At 38.2% G+C, this 26,072-nt stretch overlaps 1 protein-coding gene across 6 annotated transcripts in view; it reads left to right on the forward strand.

Moving 5' to 3' along the window:
• Nucleotides 1–26,072, forward strand: part of NHSL1 (NHS like 1) — a 219,462-nt gene that overhangs the window by 173,001 nt on the left and 20,389 nt on the right. For all 6 annotated transcript variants that reach the window (XM_057489155.1, XM_057489156.1, XM_036903675.2 and 3 more), the window contains exons 3-4: nucleotides 8,245–8,372; nucleotides 25,651–25,843. In XM_057489155.1, the coding sequence (XP_057345138.1) occupies nucleotides 8,245–8,372; nucleotides 25,651–25,843 (321 nt within the window). The remainder of the gene's footprint in view (nucleotides 1–8,244; nucleotides 8,373–25,650; nucleotides 25,844–26,072) is intronic.

Below are 26,072 nucleotides of genomic sequence, written 5' to 3' on the forward strand. Positions count from 1 at the left end.
TAATGTTTATAGTGCTTTAGATGTTAAGTATCATTGAAGTGATGATTGGTAAAGAAATAATCTTATGCACTCAAATATGCGTTTACTGGAAGATAAATTTGAGTTTATTACTTTGCATAAAATAACGTGCTTTTGTGCCATTGTAAATATTCCTGTACAGCTACATGAAATCTATGCAGATGAGAAGGGAGAAAAGAAATAATCATTAGTCTAATTACCAAATTACCTAGGAAAATATAATTGAAAAGAGCTGTATTAAATCCATAGTGTCTTTAAGATTTAACACAGCTTGCAACATACTTGATAGGCTACAAATAACTGAGTAATTAAAAAATGTTTGAACATCTATGGTTCCTTAATTATTTTCTAATTTTTGAGTCTTGAAGACAGTTTAAGTAAGCTGAAGCTCAACTGTTTTGAAAGTTTATGGAAAGTCCAGATGTGTTTTTGGAAAATCTAAGATGCATGACTGGCAAATCTTAATGACAGAGACAGTATGATTTTTTTCCTTTCCAGTGTTGCCAATAAATTAATGAACTAGAAGGTCAACCCTTTGTATTTTAAAATGCATTTTGGTTCAATTATCATTAAGTAAATAAGTTCTCTAATGTTTACCATGCAAAATATTTGAGTGCTGTACATTTTTCCTTTGTGCTTCATTGAAAGCTTCAAATAAATTCTTTAGCCATATAATAGCCATTACAGCTGTTGGACTGAAATTGATTTTCTTTTAAACATACATGTTTGTAGTCCTGTGGGTCCTCACCACTCCACTACTGGGCAAAGATAAAGAATAGAAATGGCCTTCTACCCTATTGTTGATAATATGATGGATAAATAACTGGGTTAGAAATTTGGAAACCTGGGTCTTCCAGAAATTACACCTAAATTTTGTAATCCATAAGACAGATATAATATCTGTTTTCCTCCAACTCCTGCAGAAATATTTTAAACAAAAATCAAATAAGGATGGCAAAGGGCTTTCAGTTTAGAAAATAATATATTTACTTAGTGTCAATAGTAATGGCTCTAACAATCAATGATCCAAAAAAAAGATTTTTTTAGACTGGTTCATTGCAGTCAAATGAGACAGCACATGATGACCATTATTTTTATGATTGACTTTGTAAGTGGAGTCGTTCCAATTTTTAGTGATCTTGAAGTATAGCAGGAGGAAAGATTTAATAATAGTAAAAAGAAACCACATTCGACTTTAAAATATGGTACGCCTGGAATGCTATGCTGCTGTGAAATACCAAAATTGTGCTTTTGATCTGAATGTTTCGAACCTTGCCTAGGCAATTCATATCCATACACACCAACACTACCTGTATGACCTGAAAAATTACAAAATAGCCTTTTTTACTGGCCTCTGGCTTTTAATGCAGCAGTGCTTGTTCTAAGTACTATGATCTCCTTGGGGAACAGATAAACAAGCCCCGTGTCCCACTTTGCATACAGTTTCTAGCTCCTTCTCCTTCTCATTTAAGGAAGTCAGACTTATTAAGCATCATTTAAGAATTTTGTTCTATCAGAGTATGTTTCAAAATCTTCATAATAAATTCAGAAAACGTTTTACTGTGTAGTATGTTTTCTCTCATGGAATTATAAATGTGAGGAAATCAATTATGCAAATTACAGCAACCAGTGGTAAAAATGCCCATGTTTTTTTATAAGCAGCACTAAGTGATTTGCTTTTTTCTCATATTGATAACATTCAAACTCTTCCTGAGCTGAGTTCTAGCATTTTGGGGTGGGAGGTAGGGAGGAAGAAGGTGATACATGCAAGAAGATCACGTCACTTCTCTGTTCAAGGTCTTCAGGAGCTACCCCTTGGCCTCATGGGTAAAGCCAGAGTCCTTATAATCCACAGTGACCTATGAGGCCCTACAGTCTGACCCTCCCCACCTGTCTGTTTCTACTACCATTCTCCCTCCTCACTCAGCCGAAACCACTTCCCCCCAGCTCTTCCTCAGGGTGATGAACCCATTTCTGTGCAGATGTCACCACTCCATGAGGCCTACTCCAGCACCATTCCCTCTTCTCTTCCCTGCTTTATTTTTCTCTTAGCACTTAGAACTTTCTCGCATCTCTTTGTTGTCTGTGCTCTATGAGGACAGGAGTTTTGCTCTGTTCACTGTGGCATCTCCTGTGCTTCTAACAGTACTTGGCAGGTAGAAGAGGTTTCATAAATATTTGTGAATTAATGGATAAATGCAGATGAAGGTGCTTTGCCTTGGAGTCATAATACATGAGTTACTGAGGAGAGAGAATTATCTTAGGGGCCAGTGACTTTTTGCAACTATGATTCTGCCTCTTTGGCAGTAGTTGTACTGTCACTATGTGAGCTGAACCTTTGTACTATGTAAGGCACATCAGAGAACCTAAGGAAGTATGCAATACGGTTTACAGTATCGAAGCACTCAGGCCTGGAAGGTGGAGTGACTAGGGAAGGCTTTGTGGGAGATAAGATTTGAGGTAAGCCTCAAAGGAGGGGTGGCGTTTTGAATAAGCTGTCTTGAAATAGCACAGTGAGTTGAGCTCCCTGCCAGCACGGTGGCTGCCACTACAGGCCAGTAGGACCTGGACTGCCGTCATCTGTAAGACGGCTTGGGAAGTGATAATGTAATATATATCCCATATTAATATGTATAATTGGCAAAAATTGAAGAATTTATAAAATAATATCCAAAAGGGAATTAAAGGATTTTCTTCTCCATCTTAAAAGACTGAGTCTGCTGTTTTCATTATTCCTGTGAGATACAGCCCTGCTTTCCCCTCGAGGAAGAGAGAAGAGTCCTTTCCTAAAGTTAATTTCAGAAGACCTTAAATACCAATATTCTTTAGGATGAATGTATACTTATTTCATTTTGTACTTATTTTTTCTTTTTGTTGTGAAAATGTAAGTGTAGGATAAAAAACTGTAATAGCACTAGTTCAACATCTTTTCTCTTTAGGAAAGAGTTAAAGGACACTAAAACCCCAAATTGGAAGTATTGATTTGCTAGATAAAGGCTAGTGTTCTTTCATAAGCTGCTAAGTATGGTATAGAGAGAAATGGCGGAGGGGAGTTTCTCATCATAAGCAGGGTAGTCTGCAAGTTGTTACTTTCAGGAAAGAACCCCAGTTTGGGGGCCAGAGTATCTGGATTCTAATGTTGTCCTCATTACTTGGAGCAAGTTTATTTTTGTGTCTCAAAGTGTGCATGTGTAAAACGTGGATAACTATAATCCCTGTCTCTTAGAGCCAGTGCCAAGAGTCATAGCGAGCCCTTGATCACAGTTAATATTGTTAATATGCAGTAGTTACTGTTTTGTCTGCTGAGAGCTGTTACCACATCTTGCTTTCCTCCATCATGAAGGAAAACTTCTAGGACCTTAGAGATGAGTCCCTGAGGCTGACAAACTTGCCCAGAGTTGCACAGCTCTTCAGGAGCTGAGTGGGTATCTGTTCTTATCTAATTCCTGTCCCAGTTTCTTTCCATGATGCTCTGAAGTTCCTGCCAAGGGGCAATCTCCTTCTGTTTCCTTGAAGATCCTTATAAATTTCTTCCACATATTACCATTTCCTGGTTCCATACTATGTAATTTACTAAGGCTACCGTGATAAATTTCCACAAACTAGGTGGCTTAAAATATTAGAAATCCTTGTCTTACAGATTTGGAGGCTGGAAGTCCAATATCAAGGTGTCGGCAGGGCTGCCCCCTTTGATCTCTAGGGGAGAATCCCTCCTTTCCTTCCAGCTTCTGGTGGCCCCAGGCATTTGGTTTTTTGGCAGTGTAACTCCAGTCTCTGTCTCTGTCTTCACATGACTTTCTTCCTTCTGTGTCTGTGTGTCTCTGTGTTGTCACATGGTGCCAATGTCTCTCATAAGGACGTCAGTCATATTGGATTAGGGCCCACCCTAATGGCCTCATTATAACATGATTACATCTGGAATGACCTATTTGCAGATGAGATCACATTCACAGGTCCCAGGTCTTTGGGGGGACACAGTTCACCCCAAAATACATTCTGGGCTTTTCAAAGAACCTTTCCTCTCCTTGCTTTAATAATTATACTCTATCAAATACATTTACCAAGTACCTGGCTTATAATCTTCCAGTGTAAAAACATGCTTAGGTATGAGGCTTCTTGTCATGTAAAACTCATGAGCTCATAACTATAAATTCTGCAGTTCAATCAGTTCAAATATTTTAGCTCTATTTTGGACTCAGAGGAGTTAGAAGTAAATGTTCCAGCCACTGACAGTAAGAGAATCCCGGTATGGGTGTTAATACCTACTTAGGAAAAGAAATACAGCCTTATGATATTTTAATAAAGATGTAGCCAAAGGCTTGGTAAATTGTACAGTCTTAAAGCCACATCTTGTTATGGAATTGCTACTGGCTTTTAGAAGTGGAAGAGTTTGAGGTAGTTATGTTTTATGTGGTCAGTTCTGACAGACCATTTTTTGAGCACCCGCCACCCAGATACTTCTGTGCAGAGTTTGACTTGCAGTACCTGGTCTCACTTCAGAGAGCAGGACACTCTTAATGCTTGTTCAGTGACTCTCATAACAGCTACAGAGATGGAGTAATGTCCCCACTTTACAGAGGTAGAATCTGAGTTTCTAGGAGGTTAAAATGCTTCCTGCTAGGTTTCGTGGGTAGTAAGTGGTGTCAGTACCCTCTGACTTCCAGATACTCACCTCCTCCATACAGAGACCCTCCCAATGGTTTACCTCCTGTTCCTAAAACACAGAAGGATTGCTTTTCATTGTTCCTGTAGGTTCTATACCAAAAGGCTCTCAATCTCTTTCATGAACTGGAAATAAACATTAAATAAGTGGAATAAGAATCTGAAAAGTCTTATATTTGGTATTATTCCTCTTTTTGGAAGAGTCATTTGAGCTGTTTTGAATATTCTCATTTCCTTTCTCATGAGGTGGGATTGCCCTTTTTGTCCCTTTTGAAGCTAGTTTTGGCCATGTGGTTTGTTTTGTCCAAAGAAACAGGAACTCGGGCAGAAGTTCCAGGAGCCAGCCTGAGATGTGCCGCATTCTCACGGCACTGCTGTGTGATCGCGCAAACACAAGTTGACTTGAAATGTCCTCTGCCTGGCCCCTGAGTGCTGCTGATGAGCAGAGCCCCTGCTAGCGCTGCCTGAATGAGAAGAATGTGCGGGAAAAATTCTTCTAGTTGGGTTAAGCCACTGGGATTTTGAAACTGTTTGTAACTGCTGCATATTCTAGCTCACTGTGCCTGATTTATTCCTATACAAATTTAGGAGCACAACTTAGAAAGTGCAAATTTATCAAGGATTTCCAGCAGAGAAAATTATTTTGAAAATAACTCTTTAAAGTGTCTTGCAGTAGATTCTGTTAACATGTCTAAATTATTAAAAAGAAAATCCTAAAGGATAGCTTAATGCATGAAGGTTTGGAGACCAAAGATGAATTAAATTCACAAAATGAATAGATGACCATCCAGTAATATGACATTTATTTTTTCTCTTCTATATTAAAAACTTTGGTCTACCAAGAAATGTTTGTTCTTGTGCTAAAGAAAATAGTTTGACATGACAGGAAAGAGGAGGAAATTGGTGGTTGGGAAACCAGAGGACACAATGAACAGTGACACCTTTATCCAAGCATTACTGTGAGAACAGTACCTGGTTTTGCTCTTTCTGTTGCAAGAAGAGTATGTGTTAAGATAGATCTTCTATTACATTTAGTATCCTGTTTCTAGCCTGTAGTTGCTGGCATAACCTGGCTTTAAATTAGGCTTTGCCTTGCAGTAGCTCTCAATTTAGTGTTTGAAAAGTCTTTCTTTATTCATGATGGCTTGCATGGACTTATGTCTCACTCTATAGACAATAAACTCAGTTTTTAAAGAACAAAGCCACAGCTTTCAAAACTCAAAGAGCCATTGCAACTTGACAAGAGAAAATTTTCCTAGATTTCCCCTGGAGCTGGAGTAAGATAAGTAACAATGGAATGAGTTTACTAGATTCAGGCATTTGATAAGGAAAAAAAAATTGGTCACCTGTTGTGAAGTTATACTGCCTTGTTTAATCTTAGACCCAGCATCATATTTCATTTGATAGACTACTGTTCGTCATACCACTCTTCAAACATTTCTGTGACATAAACTTCCTTGTGTGAAAAAGAGGTATTGTCTTTTAAACTAGGCTCGAAAGGTGATGTACAAGGCAGATACTAATAACTGCCAGACTTTCAACCTTTTAACATGGGGATGATAGTTTGTAATATTTTGTTCTTTTGAGATTTAATAAGTATTAGTCATTTTAGCCATTTTTAACATTATTGTCAAGCCCTTAGAGAAGATCTAGCCCAGCAGTCCTTCCTTATTTCCTAGCATAGGAATCTTTCAAGCACAGAATCATACATGGCACCCAACAGGTAAAACAGATGTTTAATATTATAAAATTCTATAATTTAGTGAGGAAAAAAAGACAGTGTTGAACAACAGAAGGACTTAGCTTAAAAGGGCCTCTGGGTCTTCACTTTGTACTTTGTCAAGTTTTTGAAAATACTGAATTATATAATTAAGTAGCTTTGAGGGGTAACAGTATTAAGTCATTTTACAAGATTCACCCTGAATCCATAGGAGACCTCAATTTTACAGGGCCACAGAAAAGTCAGTTTCACAGCACAAGTTAATGAAATGTAAAACTATTGTACTTGAGAGCTATTTTTTTTTATCCTAGCTTTTCTTGAAAGAAGATCCAAGAAAAGCTAGGATAAAAAAATAAATAAAATCCCAAAACTCTGCACAGAACAGTTTCAAAACTACTGATTATACTTTATGGAACATATCTCTGAAGAATGAGAGTATAGATTCTGATTGTACTATTTACTTTTCTAGAGAAATTGTCAAGTATTGGAGAAAATGTGAAAACATTTCTCAGTGAAAGAGGTAGATAGTATGAGTAACTCTTCATTAAAAAACACGTTGTGTTCTGGAAGTTTCAGAATTTCTTTTTTAAATTTCCATTTTACTCAATATTAAGAGTGGTTTCCAGCCTATGCCACACATTGTTTACCACAAGTAACTGAAATAGTATTTACTATCTTATGATTACATATGCATTTTTTAGTTAGTTTGGCATTCTAAAAATTCTTCATGACTACTTCTGTGGGATTTTTAAAAATCTGGTCTGAGGCTCTCTTTGCATTCCCACTTGTCAGGTAGCAAAAAGAGAGAAAGGAATTTTTTATTCTCCAGGTGGAAAATATTTATCCCTCCATGAAAGTGTTTGCTCCCCTCCTCTTTGAGGAAGAAACGCATATCCTAGTATTAGAAAGGAACTCTTAAGATGATCTGCCTTTAGTTCTGTGCCATTAGGTACATGGTTTTGTAAAGCTCTGCAAAGAGGAAACTTTTCCAAAACCTAATGTCTTGTACTCCTTGAGCAAGCTGGATATTTAAAGGAATCCTGTGGTGAATCCTTTTGTAAGGCATGTGCTCCTCTAAGGTCACGGTGTCTGGGTAACAGGAAAGCTCCTGCTCCTGAGGCTTTAAAAAGCCACCAGTACTTTTCTTGCTGCACTTGTCCTGCTGATGAGAGTAATCAGCACGCTGGTTCCTCCTCGAAGGGAATCGCTGGTCTCCAAGCAGCCAGGGGCCCCAGCCCCGCTGTGATGCAGGGCACCATGCCCCTAGTTACCTTCCACCCGGTGGTGCTATGCCTTCCTCTGTACACTGCCAGACATCCCAGACTACCACCGGCTTCATAATAAATTCGCAGTGATGATAGGCTGTTGGGCATCGAAGTGAAGCTGAGACTAAAAATAAAATGGAGCATTATATCCCATGATTTCTCATGTCACTTACAGCTGATGAATCTAGGAAACAAGCACTGCTTGAGAATTTCTTGTATTTTTTGATGAGGAATTACATAATCAAATGCTGTGTGTCCAAAATTATGGTAATTAAGACCTTGGGTTCAAATTCTGAGTCACTGCTTACTTGTAAAACATTACAGATAAATAACTGAAGAACCATAAAGTGACTCAGGGAGCTGTGTTCGGTCTAAAGGTAATCCTTTTAAAGTACGTTAACATGACATGTAGTGTGTACTAGGTGCTTCACTAATTCTTAGTAGTTTTTATCATCATTTTCATTACTCATACTATTATTATGCCTGGGAAAATATTACTAAAAAAGGTAAATGAAGCAGAGTAAACGCATTGTGATTTTTAACACCCTCTCTCGTCTCCTCGGCCTGTTTGCTCCACAGAATGTGATAAACTGCGGCGGGATGGCTGCCGAAGTTCTCAGTACTACTCCCAGGGACCCACCTTCGCAGCCACCTCCAGCCCGCTCTGTGATGATTGTCAGGATGAGGATGAAGAAGCAGATCAAAAGGTAAGGCTTCTAAACTCAGCTTGGGGTCCTGGATTGGATCCCAGGACCAAAAAAGAACATATGTTGAAATACTAGTGAAATTAGAAGAAAGCCTGTTTGTAAGTTAATAGTATTATCCCAAGTTAGTGTCTTAGCTTTGACAAAGACACCATGATTAGGAGACATCTCAGTGTTAGGGGAAACTTGGACAAGGGCACACAAAGAATTTTCAGTACTCTCCTTGCAACTTCTCTGTAAGTCTAAAAGTAGTCTACAATTTTAAAAAAGTTAAAGTCGCAATCCAGTGAATTCCTTGAACAGACATCATCAGAATGCTTCTGCATTTTGAATATTCTCTTTTGGGTCCAAGAAATAAAGGTTGTATTTCTGTTGTTTTGTTTTATTTTCATTTGACTAAGAACCCAGTTAGATTACAAAGAAGAGCTGTAAGTAAAACAGCAAAAAGCCCGTGTTTCATAAGTGGTGGATGTTTTGCGTACAGATCGAGCAGCATTTTCACTCGCTGTTAGAGCCCCGGTCAGTCACTTTTGTAATGCTCTTTCATCTTTGCCCTCCTTTTTCTCCTGCCATCTCAGGATATGCACAATAAGACACATTTATTTTCTTAATAAATGCACATGAAAGAGTGAAAATATATGGAGATTTTGACTTATATAGTTCTATTTTCATCTTATTTAGTAATGTGGGCTGACAAAGTTTGATGAACAGGGTTTGGTGTAGAAACTATTGTTTACATAATCCAAGAAGTTTAAGTGGAATTAGGTCAATATGTTAATGTCTTATCATTTGGAGAACATCATTCAAAACTGATTATCCTTCCTCAAATAAGTAACATCAGAGAAAAAAGTAGATAACATTTGATCAAAAATGGGAAATTACTACCTTAAATTTTGAGTCTTGTAATGGAGATTGGACCCATGTTGTAATTACAGAATGTAATTACATTTTTCTATTTCTTTAAAGATATTGTCACATATTAGGTTAGTCCTTTGAGTCTCTAAAATGTATGAAGAAGGTCTGTTACTAAAAAAGCATCTGTTTCAAAGTTGATCTGGTTTTTAATTTAAAACTTATTTTTCTCCTGTTGACATGAGTAAGGCAAATAAAAACCAGGAGATGGATTATATACTGAGGATTTTGTTTTGTTTTTATTAAAAAAATTTTTTCAGTCTTATTGAAGTATAAATGACAAATTGTATATATTCAAAGTGTGATGATTTGACATGCATATACTTTGTGAAAGACCGTCACAATCACTTTAGTTGACACATGCATCGCTTCACATAGTTACCTTTCTTTTGTATGTGGTGAGAACCCTTAAGTTCTACTCTCTTAGCAAATTTCAAGTACACCACACAGTATTGCTAACTATAGTCACCATGCTGTACTTTAGATTCCCAGAGCTTATTCATCTGACACTGAAGGCTTCTACCCTTTGACCAGCATCTCTCCATCTTCCCGGACTTTCTTTTTTATCCAGATAGATACCTCAGCCTTTCACTGATGCTCAGAGGATGAAGGAAATTCAGTATATCATGGGGCCCCGTGAGGCCTAGGTGGTTCAAGTACAGTGTGATTGTACAAGTTGTGAGTGTCCAGGAGTAGAGAGTCCCCTGGTGGCAAATTGGCGTTACCAAGACAACCTCCTAAGATCTTCTGGAAAATGGAAACATTGTGTCTAAATTCTCACATAACTATATACTTAGCATGATGCTCATATCTGAGGGAAATTGGGTACCTATGGGCTAGTTTTTCTACTCCCATGTGCATTGCTGCAGGCCCCTGTAACCAGTCCTCTCCCAAACGTGTGTGAGAGAGTGTGGACAAATCATTACTTCTGAGAAAACAGGGCTCCTGTCAGGTTGAAAATGAGTTGGCAGATGATTACATATTTATTGTGTGTGGTGTGTGTATGCGCACGTGCATAAAAGTTATCCTTCATATGACATAGCGTGACCTATGACATATCTGCTAAGCACAGCAAGGAAGTACTTTACTGTGATTTTGTAGCCCTGGGATCCACTAGAGCAGGAGCCAGGGATGACTGTGGGACCTTAGACAGATCTCCTCTTGCGGCCAAATGCGCCTTCTGTTGAAGGCAGAGGGGCTGCAGAGGATCTTCCCTGGTGTGTGTGCTGGGAGGAAGAACACACTGTGTACCCCCCGGGCTCACTGAGGACCCTCCCTGAGTTCCAGGCTCCTTCATGTCTGCACCCATGGCCTTCCTAAATTTGGACCCTCACAAGGCACATAGCTGCTTTCAAACCTTACCTTCCTTCACTGCTATATATTCTTGGTTGAAAGTATTTTGAAAACTTTGGGATATACTATTAGTGATATTTAAGGGAAACCTTTTTTTTCTTAAGTATTTAGAAGCAAGTTGAATTATGTTTAAAATTTCTTAAATCATAGTTCTGAATATCTTCTCAAGACAGTTTGTTAAGAAACTTTTTTTCAGAATAAAATAAATATCAAATCATGTAATGCCATTAAAAATTACATATGAATTAAATATTAACTACTAAATTACAGCATCATACTGACTATCTCACTCACTTCCCTGCCCTCCACCCATCCTCTTCTCTGTTAGGCTATCTCATTCAATGTTGCATGAACTTTTGCAATTTTTTCGTTCCATGGAACATGAGAAACTCACTTGCCATCCCACTATTGCAGATCCAATTTGATAATCTTGGAACACATCATCCATCTTTTTGTTTATTCATAATTACTGCATTAATTACAGTGCTCTCTACCAGCCAATGTGCTTTTTTCTTATGAACTATATAAAATTAACAGGACTCAGTGCTACTTTCACTGACAAAGGTCCTGAAATTGGTGTGGAAATTAACCTTTATATGTTCCTGTGCTTTCTCTACCACTTCTTAAGGCTGCCTCATCCTAACTAGTGCTCAGTAGTCTTCAGGTTAAGGCGAGGGTTTCACCTGTGTGTACCGCACACCATGCTGAAGCGCCTGATTGCCTGCTTAGCCAGATCATTCAACAGTCATTTATTGAACTATTACTACTAAGTAAATATCTACCACCCCAAATCAGAAGTATTTATTAATCTTTGTGGCCCTCATCACTGTTCACATATCATGTCATGGGCTGATGCTTCCAAGCTGTGCGGCCATCAGTGATATCATTTGGAGCCCAGATATGTTGTTTTCTCCCTCTCAATGTGTTCCTAAACAGAGCTACTCCAAGCACAGATTTGTAATTCATTTTTAAAACAAGTAATTAAGCACCTGCCTGTGCCAGGAACTCTTCTAGGTGCTGGAGATGTTAACAGTGAAGCAAACAAAAGAAATGCCTGCTCGTGGTGGTGCTTTGATTGGATGGGCAAGTACCAAAAGTAAAAAAGCTGTGGTGTTGTTTTAGAAAGTGATGTGTGCTCTGGAGTAAAATACAGCAAAATAAGACAGAGGTGAGGCTGCAGTTTTAAGCTGAAAGGGTAGGCCTTCCTGAGCAAAGAGGTGAAGGGATTAAAAGTGTGAGCCATGTGAAAACCTCGAAGAACATTCCAACAAGAAGCAGCAGCCTGTGCAATACATGTTTCTTAAGGATATGTGCTGTGTACCAGATACTGCACAACACAAAGATCAGTAACCTGATTGATTTAGAGCTCTTGGGTAGGGAGAACTAACCACAATATGAAGTTACATATATATGTATATTACATGTTACAATAAGTGTTTGTTGTTTAGTAACGTGAAAGAGAAATTCTTCTGAGTTGCAGTCAGGAAGTGGGAGAGGGTAAGGTATGTAACAATAGTTAGAGGGCTGTTCCTATTTGCAGGACTTAGGTCAAAAGAATGTCTGTGTGAATGGTGAGGAAGGGGGCAGTTAAAAGATGGTAACATTCTGGGAGGTAGAAGGTAAAATTCTGGTCTTAGCTTTGCCACTTGCTCTGTTTCTTTGGATGTGTTATTTGGGCCTTTATGTAGGTAGTGGGGGGTGGAAGAAGATTGATCTCTGAGATCTTTTTGAATGGGCTGTTCCTTTATTCATTTACTCAAGAAATATTTACTCAGCATCTCCAGTATGCCGAGCACCATTGTAGGCTCCGAGGACCGATCGAGTCAAAAAGAGAAAGTCGCTTCCATGGGAGGGACAGCGACAACAGACAAACAAGTATAATGTAACACGAAGTGGTGGTAAGTGTTATGAAGAAGGATGAAACAATAGTAAAGAGAGGTTTAGAGTGACAGGGCTGCTATTTTATATTTGAGTGTTCAAAAGGGACTCTGTGAGGGTGTCATTAGAGCAGACCTCAGAATGAAGTGTAGGAATACCCCACGTGAGTATCTCTGCAAAGAGCTAGAGTTCTGGGAAGAGGGGATAGTATGTGCAAAGGCCTGGAGACAGTCATATGGTCATCCTGTGTGAGCCATGGCCAGACACAGAAGTAGCCCATAGTGAGCCAGGGGAGGAGAGGTGACAGTGACTTTGGGGAAATGACCAAGGGCCAGACCACATAGGACCTAGTCGGCCATGCTAAGGACTGCGTCTGTTGTTCCTGGGTGAAACAGGGAGCCACTGGAGGAACTGAGGTGGGAAGTAGCAGGATCTGATTGAGTGTGTAATGCTGTTTGTCTGGGAACTGTATAGAAACAAGACCATAGAGAGTAGAAGAGGGAAGCAGAGCTTCAAGGCAGTGGGCCATTGCAGTAACCCTGGCAAGATACAGATGACGGGGTCTGGGACCAGTGGCAGAGAGTCTGGGTTGATTCTGAAAGTGGAGACCACAGAATTTGCTGAAGTTACAATAAAAAGAAGAGCCAAGGATAATTCCATCTACTATTTTTCCAGCTTAATCCCTCCAGAGTCCCATGACAGAAATTATTCCATCCCATGAGAAATTCTACTCCTACCCTCTTCATGTCCTCAGTCATCCTTCCCCAGTTTACATTCCATGACCCATTGTACTCACTTTGCACACACATTCAACTCTGCTGGCCTCTCTCTTCTTCTGCAAATTTCCTGGAGAAATCCCAACCCCAGTTTGATCCAACTGTCCCTCTGCTTTGCACTACAGCCTGAGCAGCTTAAGGCTGGAGAAAAACACCAGGTGCTATTATTAGCTAGTCTCACTATAAATGTATGACCTCAAACCACAAGTGCTGCCCAGCAATCCTGCTATATTAACTCACTAATTCACTCTTAAACTCTCCCAAATTATATCTCGCACCTTCGTCTCAAATCTCCAGACACCACTTTCTGTGCTTCCTTTTAATACTGTGATGTTTACTACACTGGGAAAAAAGAAAAAGCAATCAGAAGACATGTCCTCTCAGAACCAAGCCTTTCTAACTGCTTACATCTGTTCCTTCTGTATCTACTCACCTTTCCTGCCATTTCAGTGAGGGTACAGTCCTTGCTGCTTTTCTGCCCTTTGTATCCAAAGAGCTTAGATTAGGGCCTGGTACACATTAGGCACTCAATATTTTTCCAGTGGAATGATTAAGGCCAGCCTCTTAAGGGCTTCATGCCTGCACTTCAACTCACTTTTGCAATAATTTTTTTCTCTCTATTGCATTATTACCATCACTATACAAACATGCTGCATTTTCTTTCATCTTGAAGAAACCCTCCTTTGATCTTTCATCCCCCTCCAAATTCTGCCACATTTTTCAGTTCCTCTTTGTAATAGAACTTCTCTGAAGAACTGCCTCCGTGTGCTGTCAATACTGGCTTGCCTCACAATCTCCTTTGTACCCCTGCAGGCCAGCTTTCATCCCCAGCATGCTACTGCAGCCACTCTTGTCAAGCCCACCTACCACCTCTACCGTGCCAGAGCTAATTGTCAGTTCTTAGGTCTCCTCTTACTCAACCTCTCAGCAGCATTTGACATGGTTTATTAGTCTTTTTCTCTCTTTCTTTACTAGGCATTCATGAGACTACACACTCCTGGTTTTCCTTCTCACTAACCATTGCTTGCTTCCCAGCCATTTGTTAGATGCTCTTCTCCCATATATGTAAACATCAGTGTGATGTTGCACCTCTGCTCCTCCAGAACAGACTCACTCCTTGAGCAATTCCACTGAGTCCCATGGTTTTAAATTTCATGCATTGAAGTTTCCTAAATTTCTATCTCTAGTCTGGACTCACGCATTTATGTCTTACTATCCATCTCCACTTAAATATCTTACCAGGATCTCAGACTTATCCAAATCCAAATATCTGATTCTAACATCCTTACCCATTTTCCAAAAGAGTACCTTCTCCTTTCCTCACCTCAGAAAGCCACAACTTCATTCTACCAGATGCTTAGGTCAAAAACATTAAACATTGACACATTCTTGATTTTTTTCTTTTTTCTCAGCAAATTGTGTAGGAGTTAGCAAATTCTATAGGATTACCAATTATATAACCACTTCTGAAAACCTCAGTTCAGACGTCATGTAATGATCAAGTCCAAGGTATATCCCTGAGAGTGGATGGCTGAGGTGCAGTGATGGTGAGGTTGTGAAGGATCGAAGCAGGTGGTGGATGGAATAGCTCTGTGGGTACTGGATTCACCAAAAGTGGTAACAAGAGTAATCACGGAAGGAGGCTGAGGTAGGATCATAGAGGAGCAGTGCTAAGGGAAGGACTTAGCTTTTATTCCATAGCCAATAGGAAGTCACCAACACATTTTTTAAGCAGAGGATTTTATGATTAGAAATAAAAATTGTGTATATCTTCTTTTGCTAGAAGACATACAGATAATATTGAAACTGATTTTCTAATTCATGTAATTTGTCAAACCTGACTAGTGGAAGAATATTTTAACAGAATGATTTTTATTTAAAAAAAGAAATTTTATCAAAACATTGCACCAAGTTGAAAAAAAATGGTCACTATGAGGTAACGTGAGGTGATGGATGTGTTAACTAACCTTACTGTGGTCATCATTTTAACAACATACACATATACAAATCATCACATCACATACCTTAAATTGACACAATATTACATGGCAGTTTTATCTTAATAAAGCTGGAAATGAAACCAGTTAAAAAAAAATAGGAAAAGAAAAACTGGATCAAACTGACAAAAAGCTCCAAGCTCATGTGGCTGCACAGAGAGGGCTCTGCGAAGGCTTTTAAAGAGCAGGTAATCCAGTGCTGACACCTGTCCTAGAGCAAAGAGAAAGAAGGAAAAGGTACAATTTAAAAAAGTGAATAGTCTCACACTGAGGCCAACAACACCTGACAAAGACTATACAAAAGCAGAAAATCAACCAACCAGTCTCATTCATGCACACTGTCATTAGATGTCAGAAACAAAATGTTAGGCGACATAATCTAACAGCTTGTTACAAAGCAGATACTCCAAACTCAACCTGGATGGATTCCAATAGTAATGTAAGGATGTTCAGTATTAGGAATTCCAGTCATGTCAACCATATTAGTAGATGTGAGGAGAAAAATCAGATCAAAGCCATAGATACTGACGAGGTATTTGATAACAGTTTAGCAGCCATTCTTGATAAAAACACTTAATAATACAGGAACAGGTGGATAGTCATAATTTAACAAAATGTATCTGCCTTGTCACGAAATTCAACTAATTTTTTATAGGCCATTCTCATTAAATGGAGGAATAAGGCAGGGACATTCACTGTCATTATTGCCACATTGCATGGGAAGAATTAGCCAGCACAATAAGGAAAGCTATAGAAAAAGAGGTTCAAGAATAGGAAAAGACTGGGATTGTATTATCATTCTTTGTGCATCGTAAGTTTGTATACTTGGTGAGTCCAAGAAAATAAAAATTTTGAACTACTATCGATAGTAGAATTCAATGACATAGTAAGCTATAAAATATGTAGAAATTGATAATTTTCGCATCTACAAAGGCAAGTTAGAAGATACAACTGAAAAAATTTAAAATGCTGCAGTAGATAAAGTAGGGATAAATTTAATAAGAAAAATACAAGATCTATATGAATAAACTTTAAAATACTCCTGAAGAACACAAATAAGATTTGAAGAAATAAGAAGAGGTATCATGCTCTTAGAGAACTCAAAAGCTGTCTATTCTGCCCAAGTTAATTTATAAAATTAACACAATACCAATAAAAAGTGGAGTAGTTTAGTTTTAGTTTGGAGTTATTTGGGAGGATGGGAGGAGGAGGGAGAAGGCTAGAAACCTAATCTTAGGTTCATAGCTAGGAAAGCTGTAAAATAAGATTGCAGTGAGAAAGCAGAACTATTCTTATCAGGTATTAAAACATAAATGAGTCAGGACTTTGTCCAGCATGGCACCTGAATGTATAGACCTGTAGGACAGAACATTAAAAAGAGAATATGAAGTACTCTGTTTCTAAAAAGCAGGAATCGACCTAAATCTTACCAGGATTTAGCATATGATCAAGCTGGCATTTGAAATCAGGTGGGACTCCTGTAACTGTAGAAACGGCTCTAACCCAGCTGCCTATGGTCTCATGTTGAGACCGAGACCCCTGACTGCAATTCAGTTTCTTAAAAGTGACTCTTACAGTTGAGATCATTTTAAATTCAGAGTATATAGAGGTCAAATGAGATGGAAAATCCTACTGGGAATTTCTTTGTATTTCCTGGACAAGTGGTGGGAGTTGGGGTATGGTGAGGAGCGTAGTGGACCACACAGAAGGAGGGACACATGAGTTAAGAAATGCCTAGATAACAAATGCTCTGGCATCAAAGGTTACATGGAATTAAAAGCATCTAATTTACATTCAACAAATAGTAAGCGTTTATTATGTGCTTAGTATAGAAGCACTCATAAAATAAGAGTTACTAATAAGGCAAAGGTTAAGGACATAGAACAAAGAACCTAGGGGACATCTGTTCTGGTTGTTTATTCTGGAGAATTATTCTGGAATAATTATGCAAAACATGACCAAGTAGGACTCGTGTTCATGGCACAAAGAAAGGTATTGTGCTAATGATACCCACACATATCTTTCAAAGTGGTGATGTAGTATAGCAAGAAAAAAATTGTTTGAAGCTTTTTAAACTATTTATGTTATATATATCATCTAAATTTAAAGATGCTGTGTTAAAAACGCTGTCTGTAGAGAAATTTAGAAATTTAGAAATTTCACTAAATACCTTTTAATTCAACTGCAAAATCACAGGTGAGTCACTGCTTTAGCATTGTTCTCGTCTCGACATTTTTTTGTTCTTTCAGTTTGCAGTGTGTACTAGTTACTCCCCAAACAGGTTATTCAGGTATTTGAAGGAAGTTTGGTTATAGATGCCAAAATATTTCCTGTGGGTCAATAGGGCATTTCTCCAACTGCCATTGTTGGAGGTAATGTTTGATGATATGTTCACTGAGTCATGGAAACATTCATAGAGGCCCTATTATCTCAGCAGAAAGGATGTCAATCATGAGTTACTCAATCTTTCGTGTAAAATTCACCCCCAAAATCAAACAGATAAATTAGACTGGGATTATGGCAATAAAAGGTTAGCTTTAATGGTATGATAGAAACTGAAATTTTCTATTCTGCTCCCTGTTTTTCTTTGAACTGGCATCTCAGGTTCTGTTTTATCTTCATGATAAGAGATATTTAAATATTTAAATCAAAGGGGGACTTTGAAGAGGGACAGTAGCCTTGCTCTGTAACTGCAAATGTCATATAATATGAGGCTGGCTATATATAATATGATGCTTGACAGTGCCGGTTTGGGGCATCTTTTCCACCTGTTGAAGGTGGGTGACCTTAGGTAAATTGTTTCCCTCTGAGCTTCAGTTTCCTCACCTGTAAGGGGTTATAAATCACATATTCTGGTTTGCTCTGAATGGTTCTGTCCTTGGTAATTATTAATAGCACCCCCTTTCACTCTCAGAGGAGTTCTGGTTTTGATGGTAAACTACACGGCTAACCTAACCTACTTTGGAGGGATATTGTGTAACTGAAGCGAATTAATGTTTGTGAAATCCTTAGTATAGTGCCTGGTACATAATATATGCTCAAATAATGAGATTAGTATGTTATTATATTATTGAACTGCTTGGTTTGAAAAACTGGACTTCAAAGAAAATGACTCAATGGATGGTGTTTTTTTATAATTTGGCCATTATCCCAATCATTCTGTGTTACTCCACCCACATAGAACTTCTTGCCTAAAACAATGAAATGTTTGCAGGTTATATCCATGTGGAATTACTCGTGGTTATACTAGTACTAACTTTATGATACTAGAAACACTTTAGAACATTTTCAGAGCTTTTTGACAAATTATATCTCATTTTCCATAAACACTCCTGTGAAGGAGTATTTTGTAACTACTGGGAAACAGAATTATGAGATTCCTTTTCCAAAATCACATAGCTCAAATGCATCAGGGAGGATGTGAACACAGGGCTCCTCACTTCATATTCCATCTCTGTTCACTGCACCATATTGGGTAAATAAAAGGACAAGGTTACTCAATTACTCAATTACCTTCTCATTATGCTGCTATTGACATTTCTCATTCCATCTTCAACTTGTCTGGTACTCATTTGTTCATGCTGTTTTTTAAAAAACCATTTAAGTCTACTTGGTCCCAGTCTATGGACACAGTCCCTGGCCTAGAGGAGCCTATGGTCTAGAAAGCATTTAGATGATGACTCCCAATGTAGTCTTTTGTCACTGGGTCTCTGTGTATGAATTTCAGGACAGAGTGGAAACCCAAAGGAGTCAATTCTAGCTCTGGGTGGTCACTGCTCTGCCATTTGGGCACCTTGTGACTCTGCACCGTTGCAGGCAAGAATGAGAAGATGGGAGACAGTCATTTCCAGGCCTTTATGCATTCAAACCAGTGAGGATATCTCTAGTAACTTGTGTCAGTTTTTTTTGTGGCACACATTCCATTGCATCCCATTCATATCCACCTTCCCTCCTAAGTACTGGTGACAACATCCCTCTCTTGTTAATCTCTGTCTTCTCAACATGGAGCCAAGCACCGGGCACATGGGAAAGCTCAGGAGCCAGAGACAGGACTCAGTGCTGTGTGTGAGTCTATTTAATAGCTATTGCAACCATGCGAGGTAGCTTGGATCGTGCCTATATCCAAGATGAGGAAAATGTGTCTTGGAGAGATTACATCACTTGCTTAAGATCACATAGTTTTTAAATATTGAAATTGAGGATTCTTTCTCTTTTTTTCAAACAGCATTATTTAGGTGTAATTTACACACAATAAATGACACCTATTTAAATTATACAGTTCAATAATCTTTGATATATGTGTGCACACGAGTCCATCACCACAATCAGATAGTGAATACGTCCACTTGCCCCCAGCGTGAACCAGAATTGGAATCAGATCTGTGGCTCTGGAACCCTGTCGTCCCTCTAACAATGACTATATGGGTAATTGAACCTGGGCTACAGCCCCTTCCTCCTGGCCTCTCTCTGATGAGAGTACTGATGAGATAATAGAAAAGTCAACTTTTACAACCCAATTATCCATTGATAAAAGAATAGATAAATAAATGTGGTATTGGAGTGAAACGTATACTCCAGTAAAATGAATGAATTATGGGCTCGTGCAACACCATGGATGTGTCTTAGAGACATAATGAAAAGTAAACGACAGAGAGAATGATACCATTTTTATAAAAGTCAAAGCAAATATAAATATGTAATTTAGATGTTTTTATACACACACATAACAGAAATTTAGGGAAGAGTAACACAGGATTCAGGAGAATAGTTAACCTCGAGGGAAACAGGGAGGAGCATGGAGGTAGATGCAATTATCGGTAACATTTTAACTCATTGGTTGGGTAGTGAGTTCTTAAATATTCATTATGTTATGCTAAATGCTTTGCACATGTCATTTAATATAACAAAAATATTATTGAAAGCAAGAAATGACTGTATCAATTTAAACACATGCTCTAATTAATATTTTCATTTACTTTAAGGAGAAGATCACTTAATATGGGATAGTTTCAATCCAAAACATTTTAATCCACTATGTGGTAAGGCAGTTTAGAGCCTTTGGTAAAGGGGCTAGGTTTGTGGGAAAGGGACTGAGGTACTGACTGAGAGAAGGAACAGTTAAATTTATTTAGTGATGCGGATGTGGGCACTGTCTCCCGGCCATTGTAGAGTGACTGGGTGGACCACGAACTGTGCTTCTGTATGGGTCCCTTTCCCCCACCCCTGGCTTTGGTGAGTTTTGTTTGGTTCAGTGGGGAAGAAAGGACTAGGAGAGAACACAAGTCAGGCTCTCCCATGTCTGATACACTGAAGGCAGAAGAAACCTACAGCCATAAAAGGCTACAAAAGTTTTGATACCTTATAAAACTAGAATCTTGAAAACCAAGAGACAACCAGGAGAAGTTTAATTCTGGGAGAAAAATACTACAGCCTGAGTAACTGTACTGCAAAAAAAACCCACAAAGGATTGAAGATTGGTGTGCTCTTAAATAGTGCTCTGTATAGGTTCGTCTGTTTTACATCTATTTTTATGTAATAAATGCTAAATGAATTATAAGTTTAGCTCTGGTCATAATTATATTTTCTTATTTTTAAAAGCATAGCAGATTTAAAACAAAAAGAAAAAAGCCTTGGCTAATCTGTGTTTCATAGTTATGTGCACTCTTTGGTAACTTGGCTGTCTGCCTGAGGGACCATATTTCAGGCACTGCTGTCCATCTGGTGGGAACTTGTTCGATTTCGAGACGGGACCTAGTCATCTTGGAAAGGCAGGTCATACAGCATCCAAAATTTATGAAACAACCGCTGGTATGGCAGGTGATCTCCCTTTCTAAGTTAAGTAATTTGACACAAAGAATTGTGCTTTCTTATCATTCGTGACTCTCCGTTGGTATGGGGCATTGATGAACAGTATTGGCCAATTGATAGGATTAAAAGTTGCATTTAAGTTCCAAAAGCCCAGGGCAACTTTAAATTTAATATTTAAACAAATAATTCACCTTACCCTGAGGAATTCCAATGACATGAAGCATGGTGAAGCTCTCTGGGTGGCTCTGTCTCAATACAGAGAAGCTTGAGTTGCTCAAAATCAACCTCTCACAAATGACAGAGGCAAGCTGCTGATCCTTCCTGGTTTACTCCAGAGGGTAGTGTTCTAGCCACTGCACCACACTGCTGGCATTTACAGATTTTCAAAAGGCTTTGTTCCTATGTAAAGATATAAATGGATATTATGTTTTTAGATCAGACAACCTAGAAATTTTTTGCAAATATTGCCCAGTCGTTATTTTACACCATTTAATAACAGAGACTTTGAGGCCAAGTCTGGGTTTTAATCCCAGTTGCCCACTTGTGAACTTTCCAGAAGTCAAGTTACTTCACTCCATTTCACAGGCTAATGCTGTGAAGATTAAATGAGGTACCAATTCCTCTAAACCCTGCAATGCAGGGCAAACCATAAGTAATCGCTTAGTAAATGGTGACCCTTTTGTAGCTAAAATTCTGAAATAGTTCTGTGCACAATTTTTAAAGCATCCCGGAACTTACAGTCTCCTGGGTGAGACATAAATAACTAAAATACTAGTGATATGTACTAAAGAGAAGAAAGAAAGTAGAGAAGGGGGATATAAAATACTGGGGGAAGTTGACATTCTAGGTAGGGTGAACAGGTAAGAACTCAACAAAAGGGCTAGAGTAAACACCTGAAGAAAAAGAAGGTGCAATATGTGTGAATGTCTAAGGGAAGAGCATTTCATTCAGTGGGAACAGCAAGTGCAAAGGCCCTGAGGCAACAGAGTACATGGCATGTACAAGGACTGCACAGAGAGGATAGTGTGGCTAGAGTTGAAACAATGTTAAGAGATAGAATAGTAGGAGATGGGTTCAGAGATAGCAGTGGGCCAGTTCATAGATCATGTAGGGTCTTGCAGATCACAGTAAGAATGTTGGAGGGTTTGAGCAGAAGAGCAACATTTTAGAAAGATCCCTCTGGCTGCTGTGTTGAGAAATTAGCCTGTGAGATGGAGAACAATAAAAGAGGTAGTTAAGAAAGGCAGAAGCATGGAAACCAGTGAAGAGGACAAGGAAATAGTCCAGAGTTACAATATCCATTTTAATATATAATTACATTTTAATGTAATTATATATTCTGCCATTGATATGCAGGAGATTTTTCCTATGTCCCTAAATACTGGGAGGGATGGGAGTCGGATCATTCTAGAAGTCACACCATCCTAGTTTTTAAATTTTTCTTCAGTAGGTTTGTGGCACTGAATAACAGTCACTCACATTTGCATATAACTTTATGCCCTGCTTGTCTGGGACATTTTCTTGCAAATGATGGGGCAAGTTATAAAATAGATTATCTTTGTCAGTTGTGTACTCTAGCTGTCCCCAGTGATCATCCCATGGCAACGAGGAGGCTAAACTGAAGTACTGTTTCACTGTGAGAGTTATTAATTCTGACACGATCAGTCAACTAAAAGAAAAGTAGGTTACTAGGGCAGATGAAGTAAAACTGCACTTCACACCATCTCCCAGGTGGACGTCACACAGAAAAGGGGACCCTCTCTGTAGGATGTCACTGTGCTATTTTTTTCTCCATCAAGGTGCAGCTTTACTTTTATTTGTTTGAAACCTTTTTGGTTAGGATTTGTTTTCTTACGGCCTTTCAAAATTTGTGCTATATAGCAAGGTTGCCTGAAAAATTATTTCTGTTGGTATATCAGAAAATTGGAGTAACTTTCTCATTCATTAGACTGAGATTCAATCTTAGACATGTGACCTTTACACAAACTGTCATGACCTTCTCAAATAAAATTAGTTGTAATTTATTTGTGTGTGTGTATGTCTGCACCTTAAGGGAAGAGAATATACATTATAAATCAAAACTTAACAAGATTGTTACAACTGCAAAAAGGCTAGAAAAAATTGATTTACATCAGAATGGCTTAGTGGTAGCCATTTTTGGCTTAGCAGCAAGATTTGCTTTGATTTTCTTTCAGGAATCTATAGGAGTTGTAATCATTTTAACAGAATCAGATGAAACGTGAATGGATATGGTATAGTTTAGTATCCTAATCAGATGTCAGTAACATTTTTATTAAAAATTTAGTGTATTTATTTGTCAGCTTAATTAGAAACATTTCACATTTTCCTTAAGTGGAAAAGAAATTAGGTTATCACTTTACATGTTTTATGTACTAAGAATGTAAAGTCAAAATATATTGAGATATTTAGTAATGATTTATTTTATATTTTTTATTTCCACAGTGCCTTTATTATAGTTGATCTCCTTTCAGTTAAAGAAAATAATTGGATACCTGTCAGTTCATGATTTTGCTTTCCTAAAGTCAAATTTAGATCACCACCACCTCTGTATCCATGATATTTAACAGTTACAGACAATACAGATGTCATTAGATCCTAAGAGTACCTCTTGTGGGATTCAGGAGATTGGCATATTGTCCCATTTTACAGCAAAGAAAACTTCAGAGTTTCGGAACAGCCTCGAGGTCACTTGACTGTAAGGAATTAAGTGTGTAGACTCAGGTCTTTGGATTCCTAGCGTAGAACCTTCTCACTCACACCAAACTATGTTTACTAGCTCTTGGGGAGTCGTTTTCAGATTTGTGACGTGCTGGAGTTGTAGAATAAATATAGATATTTTTCAGCAAGATTAATTCAATAGCAGTAAACAGTGTTCTTCTAAGTGTTTGAGATTCCTAACCAAAACATTTCTGTACATTTCTTACCAATGTCCTCTTAGAAACTTGAGTTAAGTCCAAAAAGGCATCTGCACCTGTTTTTCAATGATAGATAAATCCTCACAAACATAGTGCTGAGTGAACGAAGTAAGTCACCAAAGAGCACAGGGCATGATTCCCTTTGGAGAAAGTTCAAATACAGGCAAACAAAGCTGTGGTGTGAGAAGTTATCTTTGCCCCGGGGGCATATGGTTGTGATGGGGGCAGGGGGTTTGAATTGACCTGGTTTGCTGTTTAAAACAGGTGTTCCTTTGAGAAGTTTCATTGACTTTTTACTTTGTTTTTCTTTAATGGACTCCCAACAGCAAGCTGCATGTTCTCAAACACAGCATATACTACCATAACTTGTTTCAGAGAGGCTAGAGAAATTTTTGATGTTCTAGAAACCTCTCCCCTTTTAATTTTTCAATTAACTTGTTATTAAAATGTAGTTGATATACTATATTACATTAGTTTCAGTTTTACAACTTAGTGATTTGACAATTGCAGATATTACAAAATGCTCCCCATGATAGGTGTAATTGCCACCTGTCACCATACAAAGTTACTAAATATCGATTATACTTCCTATGCTGTATTTTTCATCCCTGTATCTTATTTATTTTATAATTGGAAGTTTATACCTATTATCCCCTTTTTATTCTTAAGTAAAACCTTTTTAAATGCGTTATTTTCACAGGTGGTAGTTTGAATGTTTTTATCTTGAAGAGTTCTTTGACATTTATTGCGTATTATAAACTGTCACTTCCAACAAAAGGCAGCTACCCTTTCTGTTGTTGTTCCTGAGCACGTTATGGTTTGTTTGTTTGTTTGTTTGTGAGTTCTTGGAGTTTCCTTGTCATAGAAACTCCAAGACTGTGTGTGGGACCCTGGTAAAGCCCATCATAAAATGCTCGCCCAAACAATTTTCTTGCTTATGCTTTTTAAGATGTTATGGGAAGAAAGGCATTGAAGAAGGGCTCTCCAGTTGGGATGTTAATCTGTATCAAAACAGACACTGCCAAGAAATGTTTTCATGGAATTCTGATAAGGCTCAGAGGAGAGCTTTCAGTCAGTTTCTTATAATTTAACAATTTCACACTGATTTTCTTTTCATATAAATGGTTTCTGAAGAGGACAACTAGTTGAGCAATAGCTTTATCATTTCAGAAATGTTTCTTGAGGTCAGAGCTTGAAGGAAATGAGATTGAAGCTAGAAATTACTTTGAGCAAAACTAAATTTTAATAAAAATGGAAACCAACGGCCACAGCCGTGATATTTCTCTGGGCTTCTAGTGTTAAACAAAATCCATATGCTTTCTGACCACAATAAATACAGGAAGAACAGGAAGAGCTTAAACAAGATCTGTGGATCAGCAAAACCTTTTGCAGGCCTCATGGTTTAGAGACGAAGGCCAGTGTTAATCATATATATCATGGGTCATGTCCAAGACGAGGAGTAGTTTTCTTGTAAATCATTGCTTCTGTTCTTTAAAAATGACTGATTTTTAAAAATGTTTGGCCTTCAGTCAGTTTAATTTTTTTTTAATAAGTATATTTGTAAATGTTTTTGCTAGCTCTTTACACACTATGGCTTCTTCTCACTGTTTTTTCCCTGCAGTGCTCTATTTTTTTGTCCGAAGAAGAAAGACCCATTTCCAGCAGGAGACCTAAAACGCCAACCTCAAGTGAATTCTCTGACCTTAATACTCAGACAAACTGGACCAAGTCACTTCCCCTGCCGACACCAGAAGAGAAGATGCGGCAGCAAGCCCAAACAGTCCAGGCTGATGTGGTTCCTATTAACATCACGGGTATGCTCTGCTGGGCAGATCCCAGATGTGTTTGGGAGAATGACTGGCTTTTGTTTGTTGTATGCTCTTAGCATTTCATTTATAAATCAAAGGTAAATAGCTGCAGTCTGGCTTCCTTCTCTTTGTTTAATGAAGGGAATACTAAAACATATATATATATACATATATGAATCGTGTGTATCAAGTATGTTGCTTGTTAGATTAGAAGACTGTGTCACTAAAGGCTGAT

The sequence above is a fragment of the Manis pentadactyla genome, chromosome 12, assembly GCF_030020395.1.
Source record: "Manis pentadactyla isolate mManPen7 chromosome 12, mManPen7.hap1, whole genome shotgun sequence".
Lineage (NCBI taxonomy): Eukaryota > Metazoa > Chordata > Mammalia > Pholidota > Manidae > Manis > Manis pentadactyla.